Source organism: Echinococcus granulosus (assembly GCF_000524195.1).
Source record: "Echinococcus granulosus chromosome Unknown EG_S00144, whole genome shotgun sequence".
NCBI lineage: Eukaryota > Metazoa > Platyhelminthes > Cestoda > Cyclophyllidea > Taeniidae > Echinococcus > Echinococcus granulosus.
This window is the reverse complement of record NW_020170524.1, coordinates 140,957-155,494: the sequence shown is the minus strand read 5'-3', so window position 1 is coordinate 155,494 and position 14,538 is coordinate 140,957. Positions and strand designations below refer to the sequence as shown.

Below are 14,538 nucleotides of genomic sequence, written 5' to 3'. Positions count from 1 at the left end.
TGGCATGTAATACAAGGAATGGAAGACGGCATGGGTTGGGACACTCACGCTGCTGCTGCTTCTTCCTTCTCCATTTGCATCAAACACATTTGGCGCTTAGCAACTGCGTAGATGAGATTTTTTTCGTCTTCTTCCTAGCAGTCATTAAATTTTAAACATGGTTAAGTGGAGTAAAAATATAATTTTCGATTATTGGTGCCAACTGTCAGTGCCTACATAATTTCCTTCATCTTCTTCCTTCTTTCAAAAATTTTGCATGGGTATAAATGACATAAAGTTTATATAACGTGTAACTTTTAATTTATGCACCGAATAGAAGTTTACCTTATCCCTGATACTCTCTACCAGTCGCATCTTTTTTCGGTTCTCTATTTCCTCAAGTAAGTCTCTAGTCGTCATTTTCTGCTCCTGCCGTTTTTCCTCGCGCATCCGCGATTTCGTTCTTTCCGCCTCCCTTGACAGGCTTCGGATCATTTCACCCTCCTCCTTCAACGCCAACTTCTCCTTCTCTTCTTGTTGATGACGTTCCTCAATTCTACACACATAGGTCTTTTCCATTATGTGGACCTTAGCAACTGGTAGATTTTCAAACTTCCTTGGCATCTGTTGTGTTGATAACTTACTGTGAACGTTGGAATTCGTGAACTAGTCGTTCGGCGGCCTTTTTTTCCCTCATCTCTTTTTCCTCTTTCTTCTCAGCTAAAACGAAAATGCAATCGTTAGAGCCTCTGTCATGAACGTAGCAATGATTTATATCTCCTTCCACAAGCTGATAATTGTGACGATATACCTCCTTGTATTTGCATTGATAGCTCTGCGATGATTTTTTAAGCAGACCTTCTGAACGGCCTCATGATTAATACAAAATGTACTTTCTGATCCAACCTACAGACCATTACTTTCTTTTAAATAATTTTACCATTTTTGCTGTTTTATGACAGTAGCTCCAATATCGTTTCTAAAATACATGGGGTACTGAGCAATATAATCAAAAAATAGCACACCGACCCGCTGTAATTGCATCAATCATGGCCCGATATTCCATTTCACGCTTCTTGGATTCAGCCTCCCGTTTCAGTTCCTTTAATTGGAGTTGAAGATCATTCTCCTTCAAAGCATCGCCCAATCTTAAAGCTGCCTGAATTTCAAAAAAATGCTCCAGTCTGACATAAATCCATTCAATCCTTGACTTTCCACTCACCATGACGCGTTCCTTGAAAAGCAATGTATTTTAAAGTCTGCTTTCCTAACCTCTACGTTTCAGTTAAATGCTGATTTTGTCCCCGATTACAAACTTAATGACGCCTAAAATCCTAAAATGAATTAAGTAGTACATGTTCGCAACTTGGCAATGTTTGTCAGCAAAACCTCTTGGCGTGGTTCCAATAGGTCATGTATTTTAAAAGTCTTATAAAATGAAATCAATTTTTTTTAAATTATTGCGGCAAAAATGGTAGATTAATGTTTATTTGAGTAATTAATAATTTGGGTCTTTTAGTTTATGTGCTCATGTAAACTAATGATATATAAGGGGGCAGTAGATTATGCTTATCCTATCTGTAAATAAACTTTAGAGAAAACCTAGAGTTTAGTCCAGTTTCCCGTATTTTAAATTACTAGACTCATAATAATACCAAAGGCAGGTAGATGATACGACACCTAGAGACCATCCAGTGCATCTCGATGGTAAAATGTGACGAGAAAAAAGTTATAAAATAAGAACCTAAACAAGTACATGGAATTTCTTTAAGCGAGACGTATCATATAACTGGGCGGTGCGAGCAATGCAAAGCTTTTTGAGGCGGTCCTTGGCCTGCTCTTTAGCCCATTCAAGGTCCACGGCCACTCTTTCTTCTTCCTCCTTCTTCAAACGCTCCTCTCGTTCATGCAACTTCTTCTTTCGTGCACCCTTTGCGTGAAAACAAAAGGAACCATAAAATGGGCAGGCTAGTGACATTGGACAAGGAAAAAATGGCAAGAACCACCCAAGATTCTTACCAAAATGGTGTTTGTCCAGTCCTTGTGAATCTCAAAAGACCTGTTTCTGACATTTTCGCGGGCCTCAGTATCCATTCTTAATTTGGCTGCACTAATCTCGCTTGCATGTATGCGATTATTAAGCTGAACCCATTCCTCCCGAGTAAATACCTTTACAAGCTTATCATTACACTCGGGGTTGGAAGCTTGAGGGTTGGGCTTGCCTCCTTCAAAATAAGAAGAACGCAGATCTTAGCGATCAAATTGGTCCTCAAGAAAATCGTGCTATAAAATAGCAGTAGCGATGACTTTACTTTGTTCCGACCAAAAGTTCTGTTGCAAAATCTTCAAAGGCTTTTAATTTCCAGGACACTTAACTATTATTTTTGCTTATTCAGGAATGTGTAACGAACAACATCCATAACATACATTGCTTACTGGTATTACCCCAACTAATAGTGCCAACGATAATGTTAACTATGCTTTTGGCCTTGGTCTGATCACTGGATTATTATACTATGCAATTCATTCTACCAGCACGATCCTTACTATCAAAACAACTCATTTAAGATCCTGATTAATTACACAAGCAAATCCAATGACAACGTTAAATGTTGAGTAACAAAAACAACCCAAGGCTACATCAAAACATTTTACATTTAATAGGTGAACTATAATTGCTGCCACAAAAATCTAACTTGTAAGCTTTTTTGAAAAATGTTGATCCTTCAACAAACCAGTACCAGGCAAGAGTTATTCTTATTTAGTTTTACATGGTAACACTGCAATAATTAGTTGATAATCAGTTTGAAAGGATTGTACTGTAGAGACACAACGATTAAGGAAAGTGTTTGAGGGCTTCGTCGAAAAATAATTGTCGCGTCCTGAGACTTCCCTGAAGAGGAAGGAAGACACAATACTCTCCAGGACCACTGGCAGATCCATGGGGGGTTTTGCGTCTCTTCCTCCTTGCCACGTTTTTCCCACTTTAAAAGGTAGGGGAAGTCTGTAAAGACACTTCCAGATGGTTCACGGATACTGTCGCTTCAGTTGTTAATAGATTTCCTGCAGAACACGGGGCTGGGATTGATGCCGAAGGTAGACATCAGCTTCAACCCTTATGTTAGGGGTCATCACCATTCTCCTATCCGTGGCATATGTACTTCCTCCGCTTCGCTGAGGTTTATTATGCAGCAGTGAAAAACAGGATACATGTGTTTTAGGACGGGGTTCGCATTCCGCTGCCACCAATACTCGGACAAAATATATATTCAACACAGAGGTGTTTGGGCTACTGGCATAGCCCGAAGGCCAGCCCACCCAGCGAGGTACAGGAAGGCAAATTCAAAAGTCCAAGAATGGCGCCTCACCAATACCGACGGGTAAACCAACATCGTATTCCATAACATCTTAACATGAATATACAAAAAAACAAGCCGACCACAATGCAGACTGATAAGGATGATGAGCAAAAAAGTTCCACAATTTAAATCCACATAGTTGCAAAAATATTGCTACTTTAACTTTTTTATACCTACGTTCTCATGCAACTTGATTATATAATTAAACTAGGCCTTTGGATGATTAATTATATTCACAGCCCTGAAATAAATTTGCAAGGCTATTTTTTGTCTTTTTTAATTTTTAATGAAGCTGGGGTTCAATTTGACTGCCTCGTTTGCTTCGACATCTCCCAACACCGCTCCTTATAAATTATCGTGCTTCTTGTTAAGTCTGCTGTTGTACATACCCCTCAGAAGATGGTAGAGACTTCCGATTCAAAGCTACGCAAAATGGAAGAAGAAATGACGAGGTATCCTTATGTGCCTATCTGCCCTAGTGATGCCTGTTCATCGCACGTCTTTCAGAGTGATTTTCTCTGCTTAGTCTATGTTATTTTTGGTTCTTTTTCGTTGCTCGAAGATTGATCTTGCTAGTTCCGTTTTAATTATTAGGTTTGAGGCTGAAATCGCTTCCCAGACGCCTCAAGTATCTGTACCCGCAACCTCCTTACACTATAGCCAACCCATTTCTTCTTACTCCATGCCTTACGTTCCTGGCTCTCAGTTCGCCTCTCCAGGCCTAATGCCAGCAAATCAATGTGAGTGTTTTTAATGTGACCCTTTTTCTGTTCAAAATACTTGGTGTTGATGGTTTTTTTAGATATGGCAACACCTACCACCCCTGGCATCTATATGCCGCCGAACTACTCTATTCCACCTGCCTTCATGCCTCCTCCTGCTTCTACACAACCGGTAATTCAAGCACAGCCAACTGTCATTTCTGCACCTCCTCAAATGGCTGCCCCCTCACAGCTGGCAGCCGCCGTACGGGCCAACAGAGAGGCCGAGGCAGCTGCTAAATTAGCTGCTGCCGCCGACGCCTTTGATGTTGACGATGATGTAACGCGTGCTCTTTTGGCTGCTGCTGCTGGTGTCACCTACAACCACCAAGTTGCTCCCTCTTCCTCCTTAGCTTCTACTCCTGCCTCAGCCACCGCTTCCACTGCCTCAGGTAGACTGCTTGTGCTGTCTTTCTGTCTTGCATTGATGAAAGTCGATCTTGAATTCATGGTGCCTTGGAATTATCTTATATACTCTGATTTCCTGGTGTCTGGTGCGACCAAGTTCCATGGGTTTAAGCGGGCAGTCCTAGTTCATTATTTACCTATCTTTTCATGATTTTAAAATCACACAGGCCATGCTACCTGGTATATTCTGAATTGCTTTGGAATCGCTTTGGTATATAATCGCGTTGTGGGGGTCAGAAGGGCTCATTGGCACTTATTAACGAGCTGTAAAATTCTTAGCCCTTGAATATGTGCTAAAGTATTGAAGGCCATTTTTCTACCAGATCTGGGGTTTCTCGAGTTTTCCTCCATCCGTTTTTCTTTGGATTATCTGATTAGCCAAATGTTTATTTCCAGCTTTAGAGGAAAAATAAAACTATTAAGCTCTTTTTTATAGATTCCCTCTGTTTATCTTTTCATTCGTGGTTTTAGTATTGTTCTTTCAACACGTGCTGTTAATGCTTGCTAGAGGCTTCAAGGCTTTTTGATGATTTTGCGCAAATATTCCAAAGAGAACGCTTTTTCGTTCCCGCAATGGCTCTTATACTTAGGTCCCCTCCACTTGCTGTGAATATAACATTCCTTATATTAGTTTCTCCGCTGGTTTCTCTTAAGTCTTTCTTACCGCCTGTCATTAAATTGAACAAAATACAAATCACGATTTGTGTCTGGAAGTTGCTTAGGGTACCATCCCCGTTGTCCATTGTTTTTTTTCTCATATTACCACGCAAAACGAGTCTTGATTTTAGCAAATGTGAAAGTGTTTCGGCATTTTTGAGCATCAGGCGTTGGTGAACTGTTGGTAGTGTAGGATTTTTTGATTCATTTTCTCTAACCATGCTAGGATGTAGGTTTACGTTCTTGTTCGATGAAACAGATATGGTGTTTCGCTATTATCTCGCGTTCGTAAATGCTTTATATTGGCCTGTTTGTAGTTCTAGCATTTCTTATTTACATACGTACATGTTTTTGAGTCATCCTTAGCATTCATTTTTACACTGACCCACTACATTTGAGTCAAATGGGATTCAAGCATGTATTTTATTTGTGAATGCTTTTCATTACCTTCACATACTGACGAGTTTGAAACGTCTACATTGAACTTATGTGCCACTGTGGAATATCTTGGAGGTACATTTCTTGGTGAAATATGACCCAGTAAATGTTTTGCTTGAGATCTCGCTACACAACAGCGATTCGTTCTGGGTCACATTTCCGACCGCGCTAGATTTGAACCTGTTTTATTTCAACTCATAAAATACTAATCTTATTGTTTTGTCGTTAAATCTGTATCTATTTCATAATTTCTGAACCCACTCTGCTTTGATTTTACTACCCACTATTGCAGACACCAAGTCGGCCACAGCCACACCAGCCACCAAGGTAGTGCCTAGTGTGCCCAGCAAAACGGTTGTGGTACCACAAAGCCTTCTGCCCACACAACTCTCTTCCTCAACTACTTCACCATCTCAACGCGGCGCCTCCCGCTTAACGCTACTGGACACCTCGGTGGCCCCGCCCATGCGCTCCAAGGCCAGTCTCACTGAAGAACCCTACTCCTTTCAGAAGAAGGTATACAAACGCGTCGCCGCTGGCATGGTGTGGGAGGATCCCACACTGTCTGACTGGGATCCCAGTGAGTTGGTGACTGGTGCCATAATAATTTCTCATCCTTTATTCTCCAATTTCTCTACTTAACTACAGTGCGTTCGTAGATGACTTCAGGATATTTTGCGGCGATCTGGGAAATGAAGTCTCCGACGATACGCTAATTCGTGCCTTCTCGCGTTATCCCTCGTTTCGCAAAGCCAAGGTGATTGTAGACAAGAGAACCGGAAAGTCGCGTGGATACGGCTTTGTGAGCTTCTCCGACCCCAATGACTTCACACGTGCTATGCGAGAGATGAATGGTGAGGGTTCAAACGATTGAATTTCGCAATTTTTTATTCATTGGAAACCCTGTGGATATGGCTCCCTTTTCTCTTATACATCCAGGCAAGTACGTGGGTAATCGACCGATCAAGTTGAAGAAGAGTGACTGGAGAAATCGGCAGCTGGAGACCTACCGGAAGAAGGAGAAGGAGAAGAAGAGATTGGGCTTGAGACTTTAATTGGTGTTCTTTTTTACCACAAATAAGACGCATTTTGTATGGTTTGTCGTTCTGGTGGTTGGGGTGGTTCGTGTACACGCGGGTCTTTGCTCCGCTGGGATTTACGATAGTGTGGGAATGGGGGAGGGCGTGAACGATGCTATGGTCTTGGCGCATGCAGCTATACAGAAGGAAGTTGAATTTTAACTTTTCTAAGTTACTAGCTGTGATTACTGGTCAGCGGACTCACAGGGGTGCCGTTTCTAAGACATGAAAACCAAAATTTCACAGGAATGTGATGTACAATTAAGCAGTCAAATACTAGTTTTGCATTATATTCGACTATTTAACAATTACGTTCTTGCAAGTAAACATTTATTTTTAACCATATTTTGAAGAAGAACTCTAAAATTACTTTATAAATACTGCCTTTGTAATAATAAAGAGCGCCTGCTATAAAGTTGTGTGTGGGAACGGCGGCGGTTTTCCGCAACTTTTGGATTTTCAACTGTTAAATATGCAGGCCTTGAGAAGCATCCTACGTATAGTGAAACCAAGTTTTCTTTCCAGAAATGTTTCAAGCTGGCAAATTGCACTTAATGAGCATGGTGAACCCCTCGATGTTCTCTACGATCGGGTCGTGGACATCGGGACCCCGAAAAACAAGGAAGTCCTTGTTAATTATCGTTTTTGCCCAATCAATCCCTCCGATATTAATGCTATCCAAGGAACATATCCACTAAAGCCATCATTGCCAGCTGTCCCAGGAAATGAAGGTGCAGGATATGTAAACATCCCTTTATGCTCATTTATATTAGGTTTTGGAATGTGGACCTGGAGTTTCTAAACTCAAACCTGGTGATCTTATCATTCCTGCGAAACCGGGTTTGGGAACCTGGCGCAATGTCGCTATCTACGACGAATCTGATTTATTTTGTTTAAACCCCAGGCTCGATGTTAGACAGGCGGCTGTGCTTTGTGTCAATCCATTAACGGCCTACTTCATGCTCAATGAGCATGCAAAACTAAAACCCGGTGATTGCCTTATTCAGAATGGGGCGACGAGCGCCGTTGGCATTTACGTAATGCAGATGTGTAAACAGATGGGTGTGAGAACAAGTAGGCTTTGTTGTTTAGCATAATTCACGCTTAAGTAAATCTTTTTAGACCCCGTGACACACCAGAAAAGACGGAGTCCACGCGTCAGGCGCTTCTAGACTTCGGAGGCACCGTGGTTCTTACGGAAGAGGAGCTGAAACAACGGAAAGACTTTAGTGAATTGGGCAAAATTAAAGTGGGCCTTGATTGCTTGGGTGGTCGGCCAGCTCTGACCATAATCAAGAGCCTCGATCAACATGGGCTCCTCATAAATTATGGTGGAATGACAAGACAACCAATTCCAACTCCCATTAGTGCTCTTATCTTTAAAGGTATTCAAATTCGCGGATTTTGGCTTTCGGGAAGAAGGAATCAATCGCATTTAGCGGAGGAGATACAGGCAAGGCTTGATGAACTTTCAAATTGGATAATTGATGGGAAACTCAAGCTCTCTCCTGCTGAATTATTTCCGCACTTGGAATGGAAGGCTGCCGTTTCCAAGGCTCTATTCAAGGATGATACGCCCAGGGATTTGCCACGCAAGAACGTGTTGTCCTTCCCAGAGGTCTCTTAATATTGCTTCTGTGTTTTCAGAGTTTCAGTAAACTTATTTGGTTTCCCACGAAGTAACAATCACTTCTCTTTAATTTGGAGATTCTTGATTTGCTACTTCGAATGTCTAACTTTTTAACCCCCTTAAATAAAATGAATGGTAAATGTGATTGTTCATTGGGGGATTTTGGTAGCTAATTGAAATGAGCCAGTAGGGGAACTGACAGCTTAAGTGCCCATGTTCTGAAGTCCTGGATGTACCAAATTGGAAGTACTGTCGTCTCTTTTCTGGCTTATCTGCAAATTGTGCATACATTTCCTTGGACTATACGAATGTGCATAAATTAGCCATTGTGCGTACTACCTTGCTCCAATTCATCCCGTTCACGTGTAGAATAATTATAGATTTGCAAGGATTTGAGTAAAATTGGGGGTTGTGAGTGTTTGCCAGGCATCGGCTTAGCTACAGGTTTCATTTGGAGACATGAAAAAGCCACAAACGGCTTTGGAAGCCGCAGCGACTTTCTGCATACCGAAGCACTGACAATGACCCTGTTCACCTTCATTCGCCACTTTCATGCTACGAGGCCGTTGTACCTTATTCAAATTCAAGCGCGATCGGCGTCACGAATGTGGTTCGTTGCAAGGACTGGATACTGGAAATAGCCTTTTGATAAGTGGAGGTTCTTGAAATACGCCGCTGCCAATGTTAATCTGGGGAGGACTTGAAGCGACGCATTGGTGGCGGTGGCAAACAAGCACAGTCCAAAAAAAAACATTTTTTCTATTTTTTGGGTAAAATACAAAGCCTTGATGCCACAGGGGAAGAAAATCAGTCGTGGATGGGTGAATGTGTGAAAACGCTCAGAGGTGACGTCTACCTTTGGCATTCACTCCAATCCCCTGTTTTACGAGAAGGCTATAAACAGCTAAAGCGACAAAACTCTAACCATTTGGATGAGGTCATTATGAAGCCATCTACAGTACTCATTTGAAGAAGTTAATTACGTGGACATGTGACAACTCCTCCTCCTTCACGTCTCTAAAGGTAAACAAAGTGGAGAGGGGGAATAAACGCAGAACGGTGGACCCTCGAGACTACCTTAACTCTGATCTCGCATTGAGCGGCTCCACATTCAAGCTCTTTTCCTCAAACCTAGAAATTGGATACACGAAATGGCCTCGCTGTGCCGAATCTTCCAATCTTGAGGGGGTGTTAATTCAGTGTATTTTCCCTTTTGCTATGCAACTGGTGACACAGTGGGCTTCCCGAGATGCATCAATGAAATTGGGAGCAAATGCCTTCTCATATCCAAGAAAATTGAGTAACTGGCGTTTCTGTTTCTTAGGTGGCTCAAAAAGCACCGACTACGTTGTAATGGATGGTGAGGGAGGTAGAAAAAAGACAGATGAATGCTGCCTCAAGCCAATGGTAGTTTAAATGCATCAACAACCTTCAGAGTCCCTTGAATAGCTAATCTAATTACGTATCCGTGGCTTCAATAACGCAAACACTTGCTTACTTGGGATCTGCCATATCACTTTTGAAAGTCTGCGGCTCCTTTAACAATAGGAATGCGATGTTATGGTTCGACCTCATCTCAGCTGGTCAGTGTTTCCAAATCTCCCATTTAGCGAAGCTAACAAAAATCACAAATAGCTTCAAAAACATGATAGGAAAAGGGTACTTATTTCTTGCACGGAAAAGGCAACCAGACCCGATATTGCTATAGCATGAAAAGGAGACACGCAGAGTGATAAAGGAGAACAATTCCATTACTTGGTCGATGAGGCAGAAACGCTGAAATGAATAAATAACTGAATGAATTGGTTAATGTGGGGTAGAGGAAAGGGACTAAGCATTTGAAGCGATAGCAGCAGAAAAGTAGTCGTTGCCGTAACTGTTGCTGCAGAGTCCTCAGCGTGTCACACGAACCGTCCGGCGGGTTGTAGTTTGCTTCATCGTGCAACGGGTATACGTGGGCACGAGGATTGCCACTTGAAGCGCGAACACACAGCCGACCACAGAGATGAAGTAGGACCATTGCCTAGCAAGGATCTCAGTGTAAACGATAACCGCAACGAGTAAAGCTGCCACTCCAAGGTAGAGAGTGATGAAGTAGGCAACACACAGGCAGAAGGACTCAGTGGATCGCCTAACTTGCACGATGCCGATGATGAGAGTGATGCAAAGTAGCACCGCACCCACTATCAGAAGGTAGCCGACAGCATTGGCGGTGACGCTGTAGTTGCTGCTGTTGCGTAGAAGATTGTCTCCGATCCACTGATTTGTGGCCACACCGATTATGGTGAATAGAATAGCAATGCCAAGGAGCACACAAGTAACGATGCGTATATTCATGACCTGGAGAGTGAGACGAGTGAAGTGGTAGGTGAATGAGTGAGCAGCTCCTGCCTGTATGTGCGTGTGTGGTTACATATGCAGGTGAAAACACGAATCGCACGGTGGTAACCTGATTCTGCTCAGCTCAAATAGCGCACCGCGATCGCCTCCTTTGTCACCATCTCGTGCTTTAGAGTGCGTGACTCGTTGAAACGTGTCATCTGGACGCCTACAAATGGCTGAAAAATACACGATGTGAAATGACACTAAGTTGAAGGCTTTAATGAATTTATTGTTAAGGTAATGAAAAAATACTTAGAGCTCTTGATACCAATGAAAAGGGACTTTACAGGGTATCGGTTCCCAAATTTGGCAAGCAAGTATGTTGCGCTTGTTGTGGATTGGCTCTAGCACACGTAAACAAGTCTTTTGTCAGCCGTGGTTTGAAGCATTCCCACGCTGCATATGCAATGGTTTGGTAGTTGATGCCAGATAACGGCTACGGATTCCCCAGAGGCAAAAACGCGACTATTATGTTGTAGGAAGCTATGAGAATCGTTTCAGTCCAATCAGGTCTTTCAGTTTTTGAGGTATGGATGCGAATGCTGCTGTGGCGGTACTGTACAGGCGCTAAATTCACAGCCTAGTCAGACGCCACAAATCAACTCGGCTGACGACAGCAGTATTGTGCATGTTTGGAACGGTGTGTAGTGATGATGTCCGTCCTGAAGGAAAGCGTAAAAACCGCGCTTACTTGTATCCACGCTGGACTTTAAGAAGTGAGGTAATGGTCCACTGATAGGCTAAACGCATTACAAACGCGGTTCAACGTCTGCCAGTGACGATTCTGCCCGCGACAGTTCCGTTCTCAGTCTCAAATTTTTTTAATTCCTGCAATTATTCAACCTGCGTGTAGAAAGCTGGGACGGTGAGATCTTGAACAGTTGGATCCCCCCAAGGTGTGTGCAAATATGGTAGAGATTATGGCGAAATCGGGTGCAGCATCCACTTCTTGAAAATTTCCCTCTACTTGAATGCTTCTTGCAGTGGCAAGTAATCGGGTGTTTACGAACCGAAAAGGAAAAATGAAAACCGTGGGGTGGATACACTGAATAACCACCACAAGGCAGCTTAGAAACCACCTAAAGCATACATTAATTTGTTATCTCACTTTTCTCAGGATTGTAAACTACGTGGGACTCTCTGCCAGAAATGACCCATGTGACCAGTTGCACAACTCAAGGTTAACTTTTCGACTGGAATTATACAACACGAACAGAGAATGGTAATTGCTTTTTATGGTCACCGAATATTTTATTGCTAGGCAATCTAATCATTTATGAGTGTACCTCAAGGCAACATGTTAATTAGTTATACCGTTTAGCTGCATCTTCCACACAAAAACAATCCGTTTATAGACTTCTAACTTGCCCTCCACACTTCCAGTTAAATATGAGAATGAAAATTATAAACTCCATCATACATTGATTCAATCGCATTACGTTAGCGTTAATTTTACGGTCGACAGTGGTAGGATTTCGAAATGACTCCTTTAAAAGGCGCTCAACGTTATAAGCTCCTGGTGGAGATTGTTCTTTGACGGCTGGAGTATTGCCGTAAATTTGTAGCAGCGACATGATGATAGTATCAACAGAATAGCCAATTTAAAATGGTGAAAAAGAAATTCTGGAAAAGGTATAAACAGCCACCAGGGTTACTCTGTACACTAACAGAAAGCCTTCTTCCATGGTCTTGGATCCTATTATTTTTTTTTCTTAATTTCACGAGGTGCCAATTTGGTGGCAAGGGGATGGAAACCCAGATCCGGGATCATTGGCTGGTTATCTCGCCTAAATGTCACGGAGGAAAGATGTCTCCTGTAGATGGTTGAAGTTCTGCGTACCTATGATGGAAGAACAACTAAAGCCGCGTTGATATTTACTAACTAGCTCAAACTCGACATCCGCTTAAAGCTTGAAAGAGTGTTGCATTCTCTGTTGACGCAGATTACTCAAGGTGGCCAACAGAAATAAAGAGAAGTCTTATGCAAGATAACAGACTTCTAGTAATTCCAAAGTAGTCAACAAAAATGGTACTCTAATCATCTGACAAAATACTTCTAACCAGGTCTTGATTTGTGTGCAAATAAACAAGACCAAATATGTTCAAGTGTGTAATGAGTGAATCCAGAATCAGATCCCCCATGTGAACTCTATTGTGCTGATTCACTAGATTGATACTGCTTAAGGCAGGTGGATGCTCTTTTGCTATTCGTTAGAACATTTGCCTCAAAGCAGCAGTTTGTCCAAACAGAAGCGATAGCTTCACAGAGCCAATGTTCAAGATCACTTTCAACTTGCTATTTTGTCTAATCATCCCTATAAATTCTATTCAGATGCCAAGGAGGAGAGAAAAAAATACGTCTCGTGTGAATGTTGTGGACATCTGCAGATCGTTCCAGATCGCTAACAAAGGAACTGATAGAGGAGCTTCTCCAACAGAGTTTCTGATGGACCTTTACACATTCTGGGACTCGTAATTTCCCTTCTGTGATGTCAAGAACTAATGCTTACGCATAGAATTCTTCCCCTTAGAATGTTTCTAACAAGTGCCATCAAGGCTGTCCCCCAGTCTCCCCTGAGCATCCAAATGGACGCTTGAGTTTGACATAACTCCTTAATAAATGTACGGGAGATAATAACAGAATGCCAAACCGGTTTGATGGCAGCCGGTATTATGAAGTCTGTAGTCCGGGAAAGGTCCTTGAACCATGCCTTCAAGAATCCCAATAATGAGATGGCATTTCAGCTACCATCATTGCTGAAAGGAGTCAAGAAGGAACCACTTCCAAAATGAATCGTTGATGAGACTGCGGAAATGCCTGTGCCTGTATATGACTTGACGCCGAGCAACCTCAGGTACTCACCTAAAGACTAATGAGATGTGTAATCTCAGCACCTGTCTTGCTTTCCTTCTATCATTAAAATGTTCGGGGTAAACGAGTTAAACGTTAGTGGAACTATTCTTGTACGATACTTCAGCAATCCTATCCAAAGGTGTCAAGTGGAAGGTTAACGTGGAGTAATTTGATTTCAATTTCATCGTATAATTAAAACTTGTTGAAGAGATTTTGCTAGATCATGAGGCACTTCAACTTGACATTCAAAATCTCATTGCGATGGTTTTGCAAAAAAAAGCCAAATAAGTAGTATGTTGCCATTTCCTTAAAAAATCCACAAAACTCTTGCATTTGACATAAAAGGTCAAAGACCCTCCTGCTCCTCTCCTCATGTTCCTACCTTCGATAATCGGTTTCAGAAACAAGCATTTTGCAAGGTGTTTGAAATACTTCTTCTAAATGTCGTTTAGACAAGTTCGAATATTTGTCAAATCCCACATGGCTCTTGCAGAAAGATACTTTTCATGGGTAAACTTATAAAACCAATTCCACCATCAATGCGTCGAACCCAATTCATTTCACGATTTTAAAGAAGGAGAAAAAGAATTACGAAACGGTTAATTTACACACGCAAATTAAGCCCACTTGTATTTGGTGGCCCTCAAGTTCGCTTACGGGTGGAAACCTGAGGATGGCTGAGCACGGGAATCTCTTTTGAGGAGATTCGAGAATTACAAAGTTAGCACATGGCTTACCGTAGTTTAACATAAATGCGTGGCAACTAATTCATGCAATCTTTCATGCATGTAACTGCAAATTATGCAAAGAAAGGGGATTGAAATAAACAAAAAACACGAAGGTTTGTGTTCTATATTGAATAATCTATGCATCTGAAAGGTGCAAAATGTGCGACAGCGTCTTTAGTGTAAAAGCACAAATTAAAGGTCTTACTGTAAGGTAGATAAAGTAGGCGAGGTGTTTTACAATTTGACTCCAACTGTCTGTGTAG

General features: G+C 42.0%; 4 protein-coding genes across 4 annotated transcripts; 2 read left to right on the top strand and 2 right to left on the bottom strand. All coding sequences in view use genetic code 11, as the record gives it.

Moving 5' to 3' along the window:
• Nucleotides 1-44: 44 nt before the first annotated feature.
• On the bottom strand, nt 45-2,922 carry EGR_09363 (hypothetical protein; the record flags this gene model as incomplete). Its single annotated transcript, XM_024498612.1, has 7 exons — nt 45-134; nt 325-535; nt 624-699; nt 1,009-1,138; nt 1,736-1,909; nt 1,999-2,204; nt 2,898-2,922. 7 exons carry the CDS (start codon nt 2,920-2,922, stop codon nt 45-47), a joined length of 912 nt encoding a protein of 303 aa, XP_024346993.1.
• Nucleotides 2,923-3,737: 815 nt separating this feature from the next.
• Nucleotides 3,738-6,657, top strand: EGR_09362 (RNA-binding protein 42; the record flags this gene model as incomplete). The annotated part of the gene is made up of 6 exons (XM_024498611.1): nt 3,738-3,790; nt 3,933-4,078; nt 4,141-4,491; nt 5,895-6,182; nt 6,262-6,456; nt 6,542-6,657. 6 exons carry the CDS (start codon nt 3,738-3,740, stop codon nt 6,655-6,657), a joined length of 1,149 nt encoding a protein of 382 aa, XP_024346992.1.
• A 496-nt stretch (nt 6,658-7,153) lies between these two features.
• EGR_09361 (putative trans-2-enoyl-CoA reductase) lies at nt 7,154-8,308 on the top strand (the record flags this gene model as incomplete). The annotated part of the gene is made up of 3 exons (XM_024498610.1): nt 7,154-7,423; nt 7,455-7,755; nt 7,791-8,308. The coding sequence occupies 3 exons, from the start codon at nt 7,154-7,156 to the stop codon at nt 8,306-8,308; spliced, it is 1,089 nt and encodes a 362-aa protein (XP_024346991.1).
• A 978-nt stretch (nt 8,309-9,286) lies between these two features.
• On the bottom strand, nt 9,287-10,851 carry EGR_09360 (neutral sphingomyelinase; the record flags this gene model as incomplete). Its single annotated transcript, XM_024498609.1, has 3 exons — nt 9,287-9,328; nt 10,223-10,702; nt 10,789-10,851. 3 exons carry the CDS (start codon nt 10,849-10,851, stop codon nt 9,287-9,289), a joined length of 585 nt encoding a protein of 194 aa, XP_024346990.1.
• Between the last annotated feature and the right edge of the window lie 3,687 nt (nt 10,852-14,538).